The sequence below is a fragment of the Aquila chrysaetos genome, chromosome W (assembly GCF_900496995.4).
Source record: "Aquila chrysaetos chrysaetos chromosome W, bAquChr1.4, whole genome shotgun sequence".
NCBI lineage: Eukaryota > Metazoa > Chordata > Aves > Accipitriformes > Accipitridae > Aquila > Aquila chrysaetos.
In genome coordinates, this window is record NC_054457.1 from 1,906,793 (window position 1) to 1,927,640 (window position 20,848).

At 46.6% G+C, this 20,848-nt stretch overlaps 1 protein-coding gene across 1 annotated transcript in view; it reads left to right on the forward strand.

Moving 5' to 3' along the window:
• The first annotated feature begins 1,737 nt into the window (after positions 1-1,737).
• Positions 1,738-20,848, forward strand: part of LOC121232732 — a 35,216-nt gene continuing 16,105 nt past the window's right edge. The window contains exon 1 of the mRNA XM_041121135.1: positions 1,738-1,769. Within this exon, the coding sequence (XP_040977069.1) occupies positions 1,738-1,769 (32 nt within the window). The remainder of the gene's footprint in view (positions 1,770-20,848) is intronic.

Below are 20,848 nucleotides of genomic sequence, written 5' to 3' on the forward strand. Positions count from 1 at the left end.
AACAGGAAGAATGGTAGCCCATGTGAAGGGAGATTGACGGGAACCTGGGGAATCTACCCTAGCGGATCCATTGGTTATAATTAAGCGAGGGAAAACACAACAAGAGGTAGAATTTTTGGTAGATACAGGAGCAACATACTCGGTTCTGAATCAAGCTTTGATGCCTCTGGGAGATGATTACGTCATGGTGAAGGAGCGACTGGCCAAAGTGCAAAGGCATATTTTTGTAAACCTTTAGAATATAAATTAGGAAAACAGTGGGGCATTCATAAATTTTATATATGCCCCAACTCCCCAAAGGCACTTTTGGGAAGGGACTTGTTGGAACAATTGGGAGCAAAAATTGTATTCGACAAGGGAGAAATTACTCTGGAGGTAAAAGATCAGCAATATATTCAAATATTGAGCCTAACCTAACCAGTCCTTCCCCTAGAAGGAAGCATTAACGAGGACATCTTAAACCAAGTGTACCCAGGGGTATGGCTACTGATGCACCTGGAAGAGCGAAAAGTGCTCCACCTGTTGAAGTTAGGATCAAGGAAGGCCAAAAGCCAGTAAGAATTAAACAATATCCCCTAAAGAAGGAAGACAGAGAAGGAATCCGGCTGGTGATAGAAAAATTTTTGCAGTTGGGATTATTAAAAGAATGTGAGTCTGAATTCAATACCCCTATATTACCTGTTCGGAAGCCCGATGGGTCATATCGGGTGGTCCAAGACTTACGGGCGGTGAATAAGATAACTGAAGATCTTTACCCAGTAGTGGGCGAACCCATATACCCTGTTGACCGTATTAACACCCTGAATTGACTTGGTTTACTGTTTTAGATTTGAAGGATGCCTTCTTTTGCCTCCCTCTCCATGAAGCCAGCCAAAAATTATTTGCATTTGAATGGGGAAAACCCCAAAAGTGGTCGAAAGACCCAGCTCACTTGGACGGTGTTGCCACAAGGATTTAAGAATAGTCCTACCATTTTTGGCAATCAGCTTGCGAAAGACTTAGAATCCTGGGAAGCCCCGTCTGAGGAGGGGAAGCTGTTGCAGTACGTGGATGATATCCTGATCGCCACCAAAACAGAGAAAGATTGTATGACGTGGACGGTGAGTCTGTTAAATTTCCTGGGACTCCAGGGGTACCGGGTATCCAAGAAGGCGGCACAGGTAATGCAACGCAAAGTGAATTACCTGGGCTATGAAATTAGTGCGGGACAAAGAACTTTGGGACAGGCCCGTAAAGAGGCAATATGCCAAACTCGGAGACCTCAGACAGTAAAAGAGTTACGGACCTTTTCTGGGAATGACCGGGGTGGTGCCGATTGTGGATCTATAATTATGGATTGCTTGTTAAACCACTGTATGCGTTGACAGCCACTGAGCAGAAACACCTTGAGTGGAACAAGGAGACCGAACGAGCCTTTGAGCTATTGAAAAAGGGTTTGATGTCGGCCCCGGCCTTAGGCAGTACTGGAAGCAAAAGGTGGACATTGGCTCTCTCCACAAAGATTCCTGAGATATCAAGCTATATTGGTAGAGCAGGATGATGTGGAGATTGTAGTCACTAACATTGTTAACCCAGCTTCTTTTCTCAGCGGGAACACAGGAGAACCGGTACATCATGACTGTTTGGAAACCATTGAAGCAACATACGCCAGTCGCCCAGACCTGAAAGACAGCCCCATGGAAAACGGGGAAACTTGGTTCACAGACAGAAGCAGTTACGTCCTAAATGGTAATCGACATGCGGGATATGCCGTCACCACTAGCCAAGAGGTAATAGAATCAGGGGCTTTGCCCATGAACACCTCCGCACAGAAGGCAGAAATAATTGCTCTAACCCGTGCCCTGGAGTTGGCCCAGGGCAAAGTTGTGAACATTTATACAGACTCAAGATATGCCTTTGGAGTTGTACATGCACATGGAGCAATTTGGAAGGAGAGAGGACTACTGAGTTCTCAAGGGAAAAATATCAAACACGCAGAAGAAATTCTGAAGTTACTGGAAGCTGTCCAGCTCCCTAAGAAAGTGGCAATTATGCATCTTAAGGCACACCAGAAAGTGAGCTCAGATTTGGAAAAAGGGAACGAGCTGGCGGACAGAGAGGCAAAACAAGTGGCCAGAACAAAGGTAAATATAGAAGGGGCTTTAATTCCGGATAGGCAGATCTCCCTAGAAGGTAAGCCAGAATACACCAAGGAAGATCAGAAGCTCATTACAGATTTAGAAGGGTCATATAATGAGGAAGGGTGGGCTCATACCCCACAAGGAAAGCTAATCGTTCCCTCTTGCTTATTATGGCATTTGATACGGGAGGAACATAGGAAAAGACATTGGGGAAGAGAGGCTCTGTATAATCATTTGATAAGAGAAATTGTGGCTAGAAATTTATACACCACGGTGAGACAGGTGACTCAAAAGTGTGATCTTTGCCTCCAGACTAATCCTAAGAATACCCTGTGATGGGTTGACCCTGGCTGGTTGCCAGGTGCCCACCAAAGCCATTCTATCACTCCCCCTCCTCAACTGGACAGGGGAGAGAAAATATAACAAAGAGCTTGTGGGTCGAGATAAGGACAGGAGAGAGATCACTCACCACTTACCGTCACGGGCAAAACAGACTCAACTTGGGGAAAATTAACTCACTTTATTGCAAATCAACCAGAGTAGGGTAATGAGAAAGAAAACCAAATCTCAGAACACCTTCCCTCCACCCCTCCCTTCTTCCCGGGCACAACTTCACTCCCAGATTCTTTACCTATCCCCCCAGCGGCACAGGGGGATGGGGAATGGGGTTTACGGTCAGTTCATCAAACGTTGTTTTCTGCCGCTTCATCCTCCTCAGGGGGAGGACTCATCACACTCTTCCCCTGCTCCAGCGTGGGGTCCCTCCCACGGGAGACAGTCCTCCACGAACTTCTCCAATGTGGGTCCTTCCCACGGGCTGCAGTTCTTCACGAACTGCTCCAGCATGGGTCCTTTCCACGGTGTGCAGTCCTTCAGGAGCACACTGCTCCAGCGTGGGTCCCCCACGGGGTCACAAGTCCTGCCAGAAAACCTGCTCCGTGGGCTCCTGTCCTGGGTTCAGCTGGGATAGAGTTAATTTTTACAGGAACCTGGAGGTGGGGGGGCATAGCCGGGGCAGCTGACCTGAACTAGCCAAGGAGCTATTCCATACCATGTGACATCATGCCCAGTATATATATGGGGAGTGGGCCGGGGGGAGGGCTCTCCTGCTCTCTCTCGACTTTCGGTGGGGGAAGTGGCGGAGCGTCGGGTCCCGGGTGGTGAGCAGTTGCACTGTGCATCACTGGTTTTTTGTATACTCTTTCATTAGTACCGTCGTTGTTGTTGTAACTTTTTTTGCGTTGTCCCAGTAAACTGCCCTTATCTCAACCCTCGAGGTTCCAGGTTTTTTTTTCTTTTCTCTCCTCCGTCTCCCCCCCTATCCCACCGGAGGGGGGCGGGAGGAGTGAGCGAGCGGCTGCGTGGTCCTTTGTTACCGGCTGGGCTGAAACCACGACAGTCCTTTTTGGCGCCCAACGTGGGGCACGAAGGGGTTGAGATAACGATAGATCTGGCTAGAGCATGTTGAAACAAATTTGTCATACGCATTCCTTTTATTAGATAAATAGATGTTAGTCACAATGTTGATTAATTTGTTTACATGGTGGCGTTTTGGAAGTCCTTATATGCTCTATGTATTGCCTGTAGTTACGTTTCTCACCTCTGGGAGAGTGATTGGGATTATCATTTTGCTGTACTGGGCAATGTCGACTTGTGAAATGATTACATCACTGGTCATGAGGTTAAGCTGGTATCTGTATGAGGCAGTGATATCATTTCCATACTTTGGGCACCTTCTATCGGATTTTATTGGTAATTACTCCCAATCCATGGGGAAGTTAGGGGGGGATACTCCCCCCTGTCCGTTCGCCTCCCTTTTCTCCTTCCGACTAATTACAACAGCTTTTGAGAACTTTGAATATCCTTGGGATGCACAAGCCAGTGTGCTGTTAGTGCTATGCCTCCTGAATATGTTTCAGGTCTTGTTTAGGGCTACAAAAAGGCTCTTTAAGAGTACCACCCAGAGATCTGCCCCAAAGCTGGATATTCATGGGTGGCACGGCATGTGGGAGGATATGGGCAGGTATCTAGAGAACTTCTCACCTCCAGTGGCTTGGAAGTTCACTCCCGAACAACTACAGAACCCTCATGAAGTGGTAGAATATTTGAAAGAAAAATGCTGTGGCTATTCCAAAGACGTACAACTCGCTGCACTGTGCTGGGCCCTGGCCAGTATCTACCAAACACTGCTTGATATTAGGCAGCACCCTCAGGGAGAAAAGGGAGAAAAGATGGAAAACAGGACAGCAGGCACCGTGGCTACCCCAACCCCGACAGCAGGCACCGTGGCTACCCCAACCCCGGCAACAAGCACCGTGGCTACCCCTACCCCGGCAACAGGCAGCGCGGCTACCCCAACCCCGGTGACAGATACTGCAGCTAAACCAGAGAACCAACCTGTGCCAGTATCAGTCGCCCCTGTACATAAAAGGAAACACACAAAGAAATCAGTTCGCTCAGTGAGAGATGAAGATGAACCAGGGTCATCACGAGAACAGGAGGAAGAGGCAGAACCTGAAAAAAATCACCCAATCTCTATCCCTGAGTGAGTTGCGTGACATGCGAAAAGATTTTAGCCGCCACCCAGGTGAGCACATTGTTACCTGGCTGCTCCGATGCTGGGATAATGGGGCTAGTAGTGTGGAATTAGAGGGTAAGGAAGCCAAGCAGTTGGGATCTCTATCTAGGGAAGGGGGCATCGACAAGGCGATTGGGAGAAAAACACAAGTCCTCAGCCTCTGGAGGCGACTTCTGTTAGGTGTAAAGGAAAGATACCCCTTCAAGGATGAAGTTACATGTCACCAAGGCAAGTGGACCACCATGGAGAGAGGTATCCAGTACCTGAGGGAATTAGCCGTGCTGGAGGTGATTTATAATGATCCAGAAAATGCGCAGTCACCCATAGACCCAGATGAAGTCCAATGCACACAACCCATGTGGCGGAAGTTTCTACGAAGTGCACCACCAACCTATGCCAACTCATTGGCAGTAATGTCCTGGAAAGAAGGCCATGGACAAACGGTGGATGAATTGGCTGTCCAACTCCGGCAGTACGAAGGAAGTCTCTCTTCCTCCCTACGGGCCTGTGTCTCGGCTGTAGAGGAATTGTCCCGAGAGTTCCAGCAATTCAAAGTGGATATGTCTTCCTCCCCACCTGTACAGGCCCGCATCGCAGCTATTGGGAGTAAGCATTCCTCTGCCCAAGAGAGAGGAGAGAGAAAGTACACACGACGGGCTAACCTGTGGTTTTACCTGCGTGACCATGGAGAGGACATGAGGAAGTGGGATGGAAAACCTACCTCAGTCCTGGATGCACGGGTACGGGAGTTGCGAGAAAAAGCAATCAGAAAAGAGGATTCTTCTTGGAAAACTGCTGCTCCAGTTTCCTGTGAGCAGTCCCCCAGATGCAGTAGATGGGCTGATCTCATTTCTGATCCTCTTGAAGGGACTTCTGATTCACGTGTGCGAAAAGTGAGTAACGAATATTCTAACCAGGATTAGAGGGGCCCTGCCTCCAGCCAGGTGGAGGAGAGGGACAACCGAGTCTACTGGACAGTGTGGATTCGATGGCCTGGCACATCAGACCCACAGGAATATAAGGCTCTAGTAGACACAGGTGCACAATGCACCCTAATGCCATCAAGTGATAAAGGGGCAGAACCCATCTGTATCTCTGGTGTGACAGGGGGATCCCAAGAGCTAACCGTATTGGAAGCTGAAATGAGTCTAACCGGGAATGACTGGCATAAACACCCCATTGCAACTGGCCCAGAGGCCCCGTGCATCCTTGGTATAGATTATCTCAGGAGGAGGTATTTCAAGGACCCAAAAGGGTACCGTTGGGCTTTTGGTATAGCTGCATTGGAGACGGAGGAGATTGAACAGCTGTCTACCCTGCCTGGTCTCTCTCAAGACCCTTCGGTTGTGGGGTTGCTGAAGGTTGAAGAACAACAGGTGCCAATTGCTACCACGACGGTGCACCAGCGGCAATATCGCACCAACCGAGATTCCCTGATCCCCATCCATAAGCTGATTTGCCAATTGGAGAGTCAAGGAGTGATCAGCAAGACTCACTCACCCTTTAATAGTCCCATATGGCCCGTGCGGAAATCTAATGGGGAATGGAGACTAACAGTAGATTATCGTGGGCTGAATGAAGTCACGCCACTGCTGAGCGCTGCTGTGCCAGATATGTTAGAGCTTCAATATGAACTGGAATCAAAGGCAGCTAAGTGGTATGCCACAATGGACATTGCTAATGCATTTTTCTCCATTCCTTTGGCAGCGGAGTGCAGGCCACAGTTTGCCTTTACTTGGAGGGGTGTCCAGTACACCTGGAATCGCCTGCCCCAGGGGTGGAAACACAGCCCCACTATTTGCCATGGACTGATCCAGGCTGCACTGGAAAAAGGTGAAGCACTGGAACACCTGCAATACATTGATGACATCATCGTATGGGGCAACACGGCAGAAGAAGTTTTTGAGAAAGGGAAGAAAATAATCCAAATCCTTTTGATGGCTGGTTTTGCCATAAAAGAAAGTAAGGTCAAGGGACCTGCACAGGAGATCCAGTTCTTAGGAGTAAAATGGCAAGACGGGCGTCGTCAGATCCCAATGGATGTGATCAACAAAATAGCAGCTATGTCCCCACCGACTAATAAAAAGGAAACACAAGCTTTCTTAGGTGTTGTGGGCTTTTGGAGAATGCATATTCCAAATTACAGTCAAATTGTAAGTCCTCTCTACCAAGTTACCCGGAAGAAGAATGATTTTAAATGGGGGCCTGAGCAACGACAAGCTTTTGAACAAATTAAGCGGGAGATTGTTCATGCAGTAGCCCTTGGACCAGTCCGGGCAGGACAAGATGTTAAAAATGTGCTCTACACTGCAGCTGGGGAGAATGGCCCTACCTGGAGCCTCTGGCAGAAAGCACCTGGGGAGACCCGAGGCCGACCCCTGGGGTTTTGGAGTCGAGGATATTGAGGATCCGAGGCTCGCTATACTCCAACTGAAAAAGAGATATTGGCAGCATATGAAGGAGTTCGAGCCGCCTCAGAAGTGGTTGGTACTGAAACACAGCTCCTCTTAGCACCCCGACTGCCAGTGCTGGGCTGGATGTTCAAAGGGAAGGTCTCCTCTACACATCATGCAACTGATGCCACGTAGAGTAAGTGGATTGCACTGATCACACAATGGGCTCGCATAGGAAACCCCAGTCGCCCAGGAATTGTGGAAGTGATCATGGACTGGCCAGAAGGCAAAGATTTTGGAATGTCGCCAGAGGAGGAGGTGACGTGTGCTGAAGAAGCCCCGCTGTATAATAAACTGCCAGAAAATGAGAGGCAATATGCCCTGTTCACTGATGGGTCCTGTCGCATTGTGGGAAAGCATCGGAGGTGGAAGGCTGCTGTATGGAGTCCTGCAAGACAAGTTGCAGAAACTGCTGAAGGAGAAGGTGAATCGAGTCAGTTTGCAGAGGTGAAAGCCATCCAGCTAGCGTTAGACATTGCTGAAAGAGAAAAGTGGCCAGTGCTCTATCTCTATACTGACTCATGGATGGTGGCAAATGCCCTGTGGGGGTGGCTACAGCAATGGAAGAAGAGCAATTGGCAGCGCAGAGGTAAACTCATCTGGGCTGCCGCACTGTGGCAAGATATTGCTGTTCGGATAGAGAAGCTAGTGGTAAAAGTACGCCACGTAGATGCTCATGTACCCAAGAGTCGGGCCACTGAAGAACATCAAAACAACCAGCAGGCAGATCAGGCCGCCAAGATTGAAGTGTCTCAGGTGGACCTGGACTGGCAACGTAGGGGTGAGCTATTTATGGCTCAGTGGGCCCATGATACCTCGGGCCATCAGGGAAGAGATGCAACATATAGATGGGCTCGCGATCGAGGGGTGGACTTAACCATGGACACTATCACACAGGTTATCCATGAATGTGAAACGTGCTGCAATTAAGCAAGCCAAGCGGCTGAAACCCCTGTGGTATGGAGGGCGATGGCTGAAATATAAATATGGGGAAGCCTGGCAGATTGACTATATCACACTCCCACGAACCCGCCAAGGCAAGTGCCATGTGCTTACAATGGTGGAAGCAACCACTGGATGGCTGGAAACATATCCTGTGTCCCACGCCACTGCCCAGAACACTATCCTGGGCCTTGAAGAGAAAGTTTTATGGCAAGACGGCACCCCAGAAAGAATCGAGTCAGACAACGGGACTCACTTCCAAAACAACCTCATAGACACCTGGGCCAAAGAACATGGCATTGAGTGGGTATATCACATCCCTTATCATGCACCAGCCTCTGGAAAAATCGAACGATACAATGGACTGCTGAAAACTACATTGAGAGCAATGGGGGGTGGAACTTTCAAACATTGGGATACACATTTAACAAAAGCCACCTGGTTAGTTAATACTAGAGGATCCACCAATCGGGCGGGCCCCACCCAACCAAGACTTCCACATACTGTAGAAGGGGATAAAGTCCCTGTAGTGCGCATGAGGAGTATGTTAGGAAAGACAGTCTGGGTTAGTCCTCCCTCAAGCAGAGACAAACCCATCCAAGGGATTGCTTTTTCTCAAGGACCTGGGTACACCTGGTGGGTGATGCAGAAGGATGGGGAAGTTCGATGTGTACCTCAGGGAGATTTGATTTTGGGAGAGAATAGCCAGTGAACTAGGCTGTATGATATTTAACTGCTAAATAACCTGCCAATGTATGTCATTGTATCTATAGTGTCTATATGCCATATCAAGGGTATTACTGTAAGAATTACCCAAATGACTGAAGGATGGACTTTGAAACTGAGCCAAGAACAACAGTGATAGAACTTGAACTGGCGCCCAGCAATTTCCTCAAGATCAACATCTTCGACCTGCAGACCAAGGGTGTGGGTTGCATCAAATGTACCAGCCAGAAGTTCCAGAGACAGCATACAACAACCCAACACCTCACACCATCTCTCTTATCCTGAAGAAGTGTTACAACAGATGGAGCCCCAAAGTCATGGACTAAATAAAATTGATGGACACATTGGAGGGATAGCCCATCGACTAAGGGAATACTATTTGTGTGTGTGTGTGTGTGGGTCCATATACATATATATATATAAGACAAGGAAAGTGGTAGTGGTTGATTGGAAAATGTAAGATCTGGGCATGATGTAAATGGTATAGAATAAGGGGTGGATAATGTCCTGGGTTCAGCTGGGATAGAGTTAATTTTTACAGGAACCTGGGAGGTGGGGGGGCATAGCCGGGGCAGCTGACCTGAACTAGCCAAGGAGCTATTCCATACCATGTGACATCATGCTCAGTATATATATGGGGAGTGGGCCGGGGGGAGGGCTCTCCTGCTCTCTCTCGACTTTCGGTGGGGGAAGTGGCGGAGCGTCGGGTCCCGGGTGGTGAGCAGTTGCACTGTGCATCACTGGTTTTTTGTATACTCTTTCATTAGTACCATCGTTGTTGTTGTAACTTTTTTTTGCGTTGTCCCAGTAAACTGCCCTTATCTCAACCCTCGAGGTTCCAGGTTTTTTTTTCTTTTCTCTCCTCTGTCTCCCCCCTATCCCACCGGAGGGGGGCGGGAGGAGTGAGCGAGCGGCTGCGTGGTCCTTTGTTACCGGCTGGGCTGAAACCACGACAGCTCCTCTCTCCACAGATCCGCAGGTCCTGCCAGGAGCCTGCTCCAGCGCGGGCTTCCCACGGGGTCACAGCCTCCTTCAGGAACCCACCTGCTCCGGCGTGGGGTCCTCCACGGGCTGCAGGTGGATATCTGCTCCACCGTGGACCTCCATGGACTGCAGGGGGACAGCCTGCCTCACCATGGTCTTCACCACGGGCTGCAGGGGAATCTCTGCTCCGGCGCCTGGAGCATCTCCTCCCCCTCCTTCACTGACCTTGGTGTCCGCAGGGTTGTTTCTCTTACATGTTCTCACTCCTCTCTCCAGCTGCCGTATACTGCCTGTCCCAACTTTTTCCTTCTTAAAAATGTTATCACAGAGGCGTTACCACTATCGCTGATTGGCTCGGCCTTGGCTGGCGGCGGGTCCGTCTTAGAGCCGGCTGGTATTGTCTCTCTCTCGAACACAGGGGAAGCTTCCAGCAACTTCTTACAGAAGCCACCCCTGTAACACCCCCCCCCGCTACCAAAACCTTGCCACACAAAGCCAATACATACCCCCAGGCCAGAAATGGGTCAGATTGGAAAAGGCAATGGGCCTGGACAACAATGGCAAATTGATTTTACAGAACTTCCAAGAAAAGGGGGGGTATCGATATTTATTGGTATTAACTGATACCTTTTCAGGTTGGCCAGAAGCATTCCCAACAAGAACGGCTAAAGCTCGGGAGGTAACTAAAATACTGGTACAAGAGATAATACCACGTTTTGGGGTTCCAGCAACCATATCCTCTGACAGAGGACCACATTTTGTCTCAAAAATAGTACAACAAATTAGCCGCCATTTGGGTATAGATTGGCAGCTTCATACTCCATATCACCCCCAGTCGAGTGGTCAAGTGGAAAAAATGAACCACTTAATCAAACAGCAAATTGTGAAATTGGGAGAAGAAGCAAATTTGACATGGCCTCACTCTCTCCCTTTAGCCCTTCTGCGTATACGAACAAGACCAAGGGCGAAAGAAGGACTGAGCCCCTTTGAAATTCTGTATGGACAACCCTATGGGATACAGAGAGGGGTGTCTGTACAAGCGGGGGATGAAATTATGACTTCTTACATGGTAGCATTAGGTAAGCAACTTAATAAAATCAGGAAGCATGTGGTAGGGACTCGAGGGAGAGGTTTGGATGGGCCTGTACATAATATACAACCAGGAGATTATGTGTATATAAAGTCTCTTACAGAAAAAACTCTGGAGCCGCAGTGGGAAGGATCATTTCAAGTATTACTTACCTCCTTCACCGCGATTAGGATCAAGGAACAGAGCGCCTGGATCCATCACACTAGGGTGAAGAAGGCACCCAAAGGACAATGGACTTCACAAGAAAAGGGACCTTTGAAGCTCAAATTTGTAAGACATTGATTGTCATGCTCCTGAGTTGGACCTTGCCCAAGGGGCAGGCTTGGGATCGAAATACTTATTTAAATATGACAGAGAGTATCTCAAAAGTACTATATTTATCAGATTGTTGGGTATGTATGTAATCCCCTTCCTCAGGGGAACATGAAACTCCCCTTTCTAGGAGTCCCAACCACAAATTGGACATCTCTTATTAAAGATGGGCCAGACAGGAATGGATTATGCCTTTATGGAAAGGGAAATACCCAGCGGGGACCCAGCTTTGATCTGGAGGTACCTGACCCTAAAGAGGTCTTAATTACTGGCCGTTGCTTAAATATTACTGATAATATTTGGGGAGACATGGATAATTGTAGCCTTGCGGAAAATCTGGGAACTTTTGATAAAGGAAAATTAGAACGTCTTGGACTGAACTTAACTATCAGTTTCTATTATATCCGGAAACCAAAGAGGGGGGCCAGAAAAGAAGGGGCAAGAACAAGACAGAAGGGAGACACATCTCGGTCCAAGATGCAACACAGGGCCCGGATACTGGTGGCTCTGTGGGGATGGCAGGGCCAGAAAGAGTTTACCCCAGAACTGGAAGGGACACTGTGTTCGGGGGTACCTTGCACCTCAGATCAGTATATTCGAGGGAGCTTCGCCTCCCCGAGGGTTTTTGAGAACACCTTGGCTCCGTGTAAAACGGACTGAAAACCCACTAATTATTCGAGGTACTAGGTACCATAGTTTTGTCCGATGGCTAATCCCCTCTTTAGGGGTAAGCGAGTTGGAGAAAGCTATCGTGAATATATCTGCTACATTAGAGGTTATAGAAAAAGCTACAATTGATGCAATTCAAGGGCTGCAACTGGAAATACAATCCCTAAGTAAAGTAGTACTCCAAAATAGAATGGGATTGGACATGCTTTTAGCAAAAGAAGGGGGCTTATGTGTAGTTATAAACCAAACCTGCTGTACCTATATCAATCAAAACCAATGAATTGAAACAGATCTTGAAGAGATATGGGAAAAGACTAGAATACTACATGAAGCTTCCCAAGATGACACTTCTTGGGACTTGACAGACATATTAGAAAAATTAACCTCCTGGTTGCCAAATTTGACATGGTTGAAGCAATTGTTTGTCACTATAATAATCATTATTCTCTTGTCTGTGGTTCTTGGCATAGTGGTTCGATGTGGCTTTTTGTGCTGTAGGAGTACAGGAGACTCTTACAGTGAATGGAAAAAGAATCAGTTACGACGAAAACTCGAGACCAACAAATACTTTGAGAGGATGCTAGATAGGGAAATAATGTATTAGAAGTACTAGGATTAGATATAGTAAAAGAATTTACTATTTTCTAGAAAAGGGGGGACTGAGACAAGGGGAGTCAAAAGAATCTCAGTAGACATAATAAAGGGGGATGAAAGATGATGTTTAGCGCTTACATTGTTGAAATTAGCTGACATAGAGACAGTCCTTGATAAGAAGAGCTGGTCCTAAGAACCAGCCAATAAGGCAGAGACAGTTCCTGATAAGAAGCAGGAGCAGGCCCCAAGAGCCAGCTAAGACTGGTCTTGCGGCTTGGGTGAATACCAAGAAATCACTGAGCCTGCGCAAGAAAAAAGGTTACTAGCGGTGACGGAGTCATCTATCTTCATCTCTGCGACCACCAGACGACCACCATAAAGAGGCACTGCGCAAGCGCAGTTGAGAGGAGACTATGGAAATGACCTCTCGGAGCTAATTTTAATATGAAGCGGAGACAGGTCATGCATATGTATAGGCGTATTGTGAATATGTAACACTTGACTGTATAAACTTGAAACGAACTGCCGAGTCGGGCGCGCACGACTTTGGTGGGACTACCCCCCGTGCTGCCCAGCGCTGAATAAACATACCTACTTTACAATCTCACTGATTGTGGAGTCTGTTTCCACACGTCAGTCCCATTCCTCGACCACATCCCCTTCCTCGAGGAATAACTCCTCTGCCTCATCCCACACCAGCTCCTACTTCCAGAGCAGCTACTAACCTTGCATTTATTTTACTCTGTAATTCATCTCTATTTCTATATGCCACCTAAGCAACTTCTAATAATTTTCCCCAATCTCGAGAATCTGCTCCTTGTAATTTTTGTAATTTCCTTCTGATATCATCAGAGGATTGTCCTATAAATAAAGGAGTCAATTGAGCTTTTCCTTCTTCAGACTCAGGATCCATATTAGTATATTTCCTAGCAACATCTTTTAATCTACTCAGAAATTCAGTGGGAGACTCTTTTCTATCTTGTTTAATTTCATATAGTTTAGACATGTTAATTGCCTTAGGCATAGCAGTTCTAATTCCGAATAGAACCCATTTTTGATATTGATCTAGCAGTCTTCTCTGAGCCAAATTATTAGGATCCCATCTGGGATCCGTAGATGGAAAATTTTGTTCCACTCTTCCTTATAATACTCCAGAAGCTACTTGTGCTTCTACCTGGGTTTTAGCAACCCTCCGGATCTTTTCTCTTTCTGCACTATCAAAAAGTACATCCATTATTACTTGTACATCTTTCCAATCAGGATCCTGAGTCTGAATCATTGTTTCAAAAGCGTGGGCTGTTTGATCAGGGTTTTCTCAATAGCTCCCAGCTGCTATTTTCCAATTATTTAAATCCACAATAGAAAATGGTACTTTAATAGTTGCCACACCCTTAGTCCCAAGCACCTGACGAAGAGGAGCTTGAATAACTTTGCTCTGTTTAGCTCTCGTTCGCCCTGCGACAGGATTACTCATGGGCTCTCTTTCATCACTATTTCTGGGAGCAGCTCTAGGTGGGGCCCTTCGGGGTCCAATTATCATTTCAGTATCATCCTCCCGTTCTTGCTCATATAACTTTAAACATCTTTGCCCAATACTGCATGCAGAACAACACCTTTTGAGCTTATTGTCACCTTTTTTCTTTTTCTCTTTTTCCAAAGATAGTACAAAAGGATCACTGGGTGGCATATTAATTGCACAATCCTTTTGCCACTCAGGATGATTCTTTAAGGTAAAGAACAAATCACAATACATAACTTCATCCCATTTCTGCTCACGTCTCAAAAATAACATAAGTTGTAACATGGTGTTATAATTTAGTGTCCCATTCACAGGCCACTTTTCCCCTTCATCGAGCTTATATGGAGGCCACCAATGATTACAATATTTAATCAAATCTTCTCTCCGCATGTTACCACCTGGGACACCCCCCAGCTGTTTCCAGTGCTTTAAAACACACCCCAGAGGTGATTTTTTAGGGATTTCACTTGACTGTCCTGTTCCCATTATCAGTATCTTCAATATACAAAAATCAAGATTGGAAAGTCAAATATCAGAGCCTAAGTCAAAATACCAAACAGAATCAATCAGAGATCTAAGGTCATATCCAAAATCAGTAGTCAAATCCCAAAGCCTTAATCAAAGTACCGAGACCAAAACAAATGGGTATCTTTCCTGGTTTCAGCTGGGATAGAGTTAATTTTCTTCCTAGTAGCTGGTACAGTGCTATGTTTTGAGTTCAGTATGAGAAGAATGTTGATAACATACTGAAGTTTTCAGTTGTTGCTAAGTAGTGTTTAGTCTAAAGTCAAGGATTTTTCAGCTTCTCATGCCCAGCCAGTGAGAAAGCTGGAGGGGCACAAGAAGTTGGCACAGGACACAGCCAGGGCACCTGACCCAAAGTGGCCAACAGGGTATTCCATACCATGTGACATCACATCTAGTATATAAACTGGGGGGGGGTGGGGGTGGGGGGAATCACCGCTGGGGGACTAGCTGGGTGCCGGTCGGCGGGTGGTGAGCAATTGCACTGCGCATCATTTGTACATTCCAATCCTTTTATTATTACTGTTGTCATTTTATTAGTGTTATCATTATCATTATTAGTTTCTTCTTTTCTGTTCTATTAAACCGTTCTTATCTCAACCCACGAGTTTTACTTCTCTTCCTGATTTTCTCCCCCATCCCACTGGGTGGGGGGGGAGTGAGTGAGCGGCTGCGTGGTGCTTAGTTGTTGGCTGGGGTTAAACCATGACACAAGCGATCAGAATGCCTTCGGAGATGGTCTGCCGCCGTGACTCACAATTGAGCTGCCCTTCACTCATGTCCTAAGGACTTCAAAAATAATAATAAAAAGGCAGAATCTGCCCCCAACCCTCTGGTATTTGTGGTAATGACCCTTAAATACAGAAGGTCATGAAAAACAGCTCTAAATGTTGGGTTGGAAGTTAAGTGGACGGTTGGGACGTGTTCGCCTTGACTTCATCCTGTAAATCCTCATTCCATAGTAAGATCCTACTCATGGTAAAAATCATCTAGATTGAGCAATTTCTACACACAGTGGAAAGTACACCCATAGCCTCTCTTTTTCTGGCCATTGAGTCATTTCAAACTTGCTGCAAATTATGTTTTCAAAGACTCTTCTGTTCTTGGCTGAGAAATACACAGAGAAGTTCCACAAAGCAGATAGCTCATTCTAATAATGTTAATTATCCTGTTTAAGATCCCTGTTTACAGTAGTATAGAAAAGATGTATTTTGTCTTCATGTGCCCTTAAGCAAACCCAGTGTCTGACTTTGCAGCCTCTGGAACAGAGTCATGTCTGTTCTGGAGATAATATCGCCCATGTCGCTCCTGTATCAGCTTTCTGCTGGCATTGGTTCAGTTCTTATAAGCAACAATCTCCCCTTTCTCAGCCCTCAGCTCATTTGAAACTTTTATTGCTGTAACTGCTGCCTTCTCAGTTATTCCAACTTTAAGGGTCACTGGAGAGTCAACCTCCAGGTCAACTCTTTGCCCTGTTACTATTCGGTAATAAGCATCTGTGAAAATCACCTAAAGAAGACAACCCACCTCTTCACTCTCCTAACTCTCCTAAAGACAGCAAAGCCAAAATATCCCAACCTGTATACCAGCAGCCTCTGGATTGGATTTGAGCAGCCAGCATGCATGCAAAAAACCTTCTTTTTACATGTGTCTTGAGACATCTAGTCCCAAAACTGCCACTTGGAACAACTTCATAAAAAGCAAAAGTTCTGTTCTTTAAATGACACCATGGGCTAGTCCCCAAAACTGCATCCCCGGAGATACTATATGATTGATGCTCAGATCTGTGGATCAGGTACTGAGAAAAGCATACTCAAACATTTCTCTCCACCCTCATAAATGACTATTATAAAATACTGTTAACTAATTAAAAATCTAATTTTTCAAGAAGTCCTGCACATTCATGACATTAAGGCTCTAAGTCTATTTCAGCTTTTAAATCATTCTGTACAAAAGACTTATCATGATTTAGGTCCATGAAAGAGACTCTGACATTTAAAAAAAACCACCACTTTATCCTGCTAGGATTCAGAAGGAAAAGTCAACGTTCAGGGCTAGACAAAGCATGCTCTGCTCTAAGCATGTATTAATAAGCTCCTTGGGAAGACCCTCAATTTAAACACAATTCTGTTTTATAGCAAATATTTTCTATATTTCCTTGTTTTGTTTGTTTCCAGGGATATTTGTTCCATGTTAACAATGACAAGGGAGACATTCATGGAAAGACAGCACCATCACAGAACGTTGAGCACAGATATGGAAGTCATTCAGACAAGAGATAAGATTTCCCATGTCGTGGTTTAACCCCAGCCAGCAACTAAGCACCACGCAGCCGCTCACTCACTCCCCCCCCACCCAGTGGGATGGGGGAGAAAATCGGGAAAAAGAAGCAAAACCCACGGGTTGAGATAAGAACAGTTTAATAGAACAGAAAAGAAGAAACTAATAATGATAATGATAACACTAATAAAATGACAACAGCAATAATGAAAGGATTGGAATGTACAAATGATGCGCAGTGCAATTGCTCACCACCCGCCGACCGGCACCCAGCTAGTCCCCCAGCGGTGATTCCCCGCCCCCACTTCCCAGTTTATATACTAGATGTGATGTCACATAGTATGGAATACCCTGTTGGCCAGTTTGGGTCAGGTGCCCTGGCTGTGTCCTGTGCCAACTTCTTGTGCCCCTCCAGCTTTCTTGCTGGCTGGGCATGAGAAGCTGAAAAATCCTTGACATTAGTCTAAACACTACTAGCAGCAACTGAAAACATCAGTGTTATCAACATTCTTCACATACTGAACTCAAAACATAGCACTGTACCAGCTACTAGGAAGACAGTTAACTCTATCCCAGCTGAAACTAGGACAGTATCCACCCCTTATTCTATACCATTGACGTCATGCTCAGTTCCCATACCTTTAGTTACATCCTGGTCAATCATCATCACCTTTTCCATCCCTTTGAGACATATGAACAATTATATATATATATATATGTATACACACACAGAGATATCATTCCTTTAGTTTATGGGTTATGTTCATTAAATGTTCGTTTAGTTCATTTAGTTCCTGACTCTGGGCTCCATCTGTCATACCAGTCTTTCTGGGCAGCAGGGATGGTGTAAAGTCCTCTCAGTCGGTAGAGCAGAATTGGGCTTCAGTGCAGCATGATGAGCAGTTGACACTGGATGCAGCAGGAGGATGGTGTGCACCATTGGATTGTTGCATGCTGGAGTCAGTTCTGGTTCCATCACTACTGCGCTTTGCTCAGTTTTATCACAGTTCTTTCTTGCTTGATCTAAGTGATTCTTACTATAGTACTACGAATATAGCATATAACAATTATAGTAATGATAACATACAGTAGCAGGGTTATATAGCAACTAATATCATATAGGTTAATTCTGGCTATTCTCACCTAAAACCAAATCCCCTTGAGGCACACATCGGACTTCCCCGTCTTTTCGCATCACCCACCAAGTGCACCCAGGCCCTTGAGCAAAAGCAATCCCACGAATGGGTTTACCTTTGCCTGAGGCAGGAGTAACCCAGACTGTCTTCCCTAACATATTTTTTATGTGCACTACAGGGACTTTATCCCCTTCTACAGTACGTAAAAATTCTGACTGGGCAGGGCCACCCCGATTGGCAGATCCTCTGGTGTTGACTAACCAGGTGGCTTTTGCTAAATGTGTATCCCAATGTTTGAAAGTTCCACCCCCCATTGCTCTCAATGTAGTCTTTTACAGTCCATTGTATCGCTCAATTTTCCCAGAGGCTGGAGCATGATAGAAGATGTGATACACCCACTCAATGCCATGTTCTTTGGCCCAGGTGTCTATGAGGTTGTTTCGGAAATGAGTCCCGTTGTCTGACTCAATTCTCTCTGGGGTGCCATGTTGCCACAAGACCTGCTTTTCAAGGCCCAGGATAGTGTTCCGGACGGTGGCATGGGGTACAGAATATGTTTCCAGCCATCCGGTGGTTGCTTCCACCATTGTAAGCACATAGCGCTTGCCTTGGCGAGTTTGTGGGAGTGTGATATAGTCAATCTGCCAGGCCTCCCCATGTTTATATTTCAGCCATCGCCCTCCATACCACAGGGGCTTTAACTGCTTGGCTTGCTTAATTGCAGCACATGTTTCACATTCATGGAAAACCTGTGCGATAGTGTCCATGGTCAAGTCCACCCCTCGGTCACGAGCCCATCTATATGTTGCATCTCTTCCCTGATGGCCTGAAGCATCATGGGCCCACCAAGCCATAAATAGCTCACCCTTATGTTGCCAGTCCAGGTCCACCTGAGCCACTTCAATCTTGGCAGCCTGATCCACCTGTTGGTTGTTTTGATGTTCTTCAGTGGCCCAACTCTTGGGTACATGAGCATCTACATGACGTACTTTTACAACCAGATTCTCTAGCTGGGACACATTATCTTGCCACAGTGCGGCAGCCCAAATGGGTTTGCCTCTGCGCTGCCAGTTGCTCTGCTTCCATTGCTGTAACCACCCCCATAGGGCATTTGCCACCATCCATGAGTCAGTATAGAGATAGAGCACTGGCCACTTTTCTCTTTCAGCAATGTCTAACGCTAGCTGGATGGCTTTCACCTCTGCAAACTGACTCGATTCACCTTCTCCTTCAGCAGTTTCTGCAACTTGTCTTGCAGGACTCCATACAGCAGCCTTAACCTCCGATGCTTTCCCACAATGCGACAGGACCCATCAGTGAACAGGGCATATTGCCTCTCATTTTCTGGCAGTTTATTATACAGCGGGGCTTCTTCAGCACACGTCACCTCCTCCTCTGGCGACATTCCAAAATCTTTGCCTTCTGGCCAGTCCATGATCACTTCCACAATTCCTGGGCGACTGGGGTTTCCTATGCGAGCCCATTGTGTGATCAGTGCAATCCACTTACTCTACGTGGCATCAGTTGCATGATGTGTAGAGGAGACCCTCCCTTTGAACATCCAGCCCAGCACTGGCAGTCGGGGTGCTAAGAGGAGCTGTGTTTCAGTACCAACCACTTCTGAGGCAGCTCAAACTCCTTCATATGCTGCCAATATCTCTTTTTCAGTTGGAGTATAGCGAGCCTCGGATCCTCAATATCCTCGACTCCAAAACCCCAGGGGTCGGCCTTGGGTCTCCCCGGGTGCTTTCTGCCAGAGGCTCCAGGTCGGGCCATTGTCCCCAGCTGCAGTATAGAGCACATTTTTAACATCTTGTCCTGCCTGGACTGGTCCAAGGGCTACTGCATGAACAATCTCCCGTTTAATTTGTTCAAAGGCTTGCTGTTGCTCAGGGCCCCATTTAAAATCATTCTTCTTCCGGGTCACTTGATAGAGAGGGCTTACAATCAGACTGTAATTTGGAATATGCATTCTCCAAAAGCCCACAACACCTAAGAAAGCCTGTGTTTCCTTTTTATTAGTTGGTGGAGACATAGCTGCTATTTTGTTGATCACATCCATCAGGATCTGACGATGTCCATCTTGCCATTTTATTCCTAAAAACTGGATCTCCTGGCCAGGTCCCTTGACCTTACTTTCTTTTATGGCAAAACTGGCTTTCAGAAGGATTTGGATTATTTTCTTCCCTTTCTCAAAGACTTCTTCTACCATGTTGCCCCATACAATGATGTCATCAATGTATTGCAGGTGTTCTGGAGGTTCACCTTTTTCCAGTGCAGCCTGGATTAGTCCATGGCAAATGGTGGGGCTGTGTTTCCACCCCTGGGGCAATCGATTCCAAGTGTACTGGACACCCCTCCAAGTAAAGGCAAATTGTGGACGACACTCTGCTGCCAGAGGGATTGAGAAAAACGCATTAGCAATGTCCATTGTGGCATACCACTTGGCTGCCTTTGACTCTAGTTCGTATTGAAGTTCTAGCATATCTGGAACGGCAGCACTCAGCGGTGGCATAACTTCATTCAGGTCACGATAGTCAACTGTTAGTCTCCACTCCCCGTTAGACTTTCGCACTGGCCATATGGGACTATTAAAGGGTGAGCGAGTTTTGCTGATCACTCCTTGGCTCTCCAGTTGGCGAATCAACTTGTGGATGGGGATCAGGGAATCTCGGCTGGTGCGATATTGCCGCCGGTGCACTGTTGAGGTAGCAAATGGCACTTGTTGTTCTTCGACCCTGTCGTGGTTTCAGCCCAGCCGGTAACAAAGGACCACGCAGCCGCTCGCTCACTCCTCCCGCCCCCCTCCGGTGGGATAGGGGGGAGACGGAGGAGAGAAAAGAAAAAATACCTGGAACCTCGAGGGTTGAGGTAAGGGCAGTTTACTGGGACAACACAAAAAAAGTTACAACAACAACGA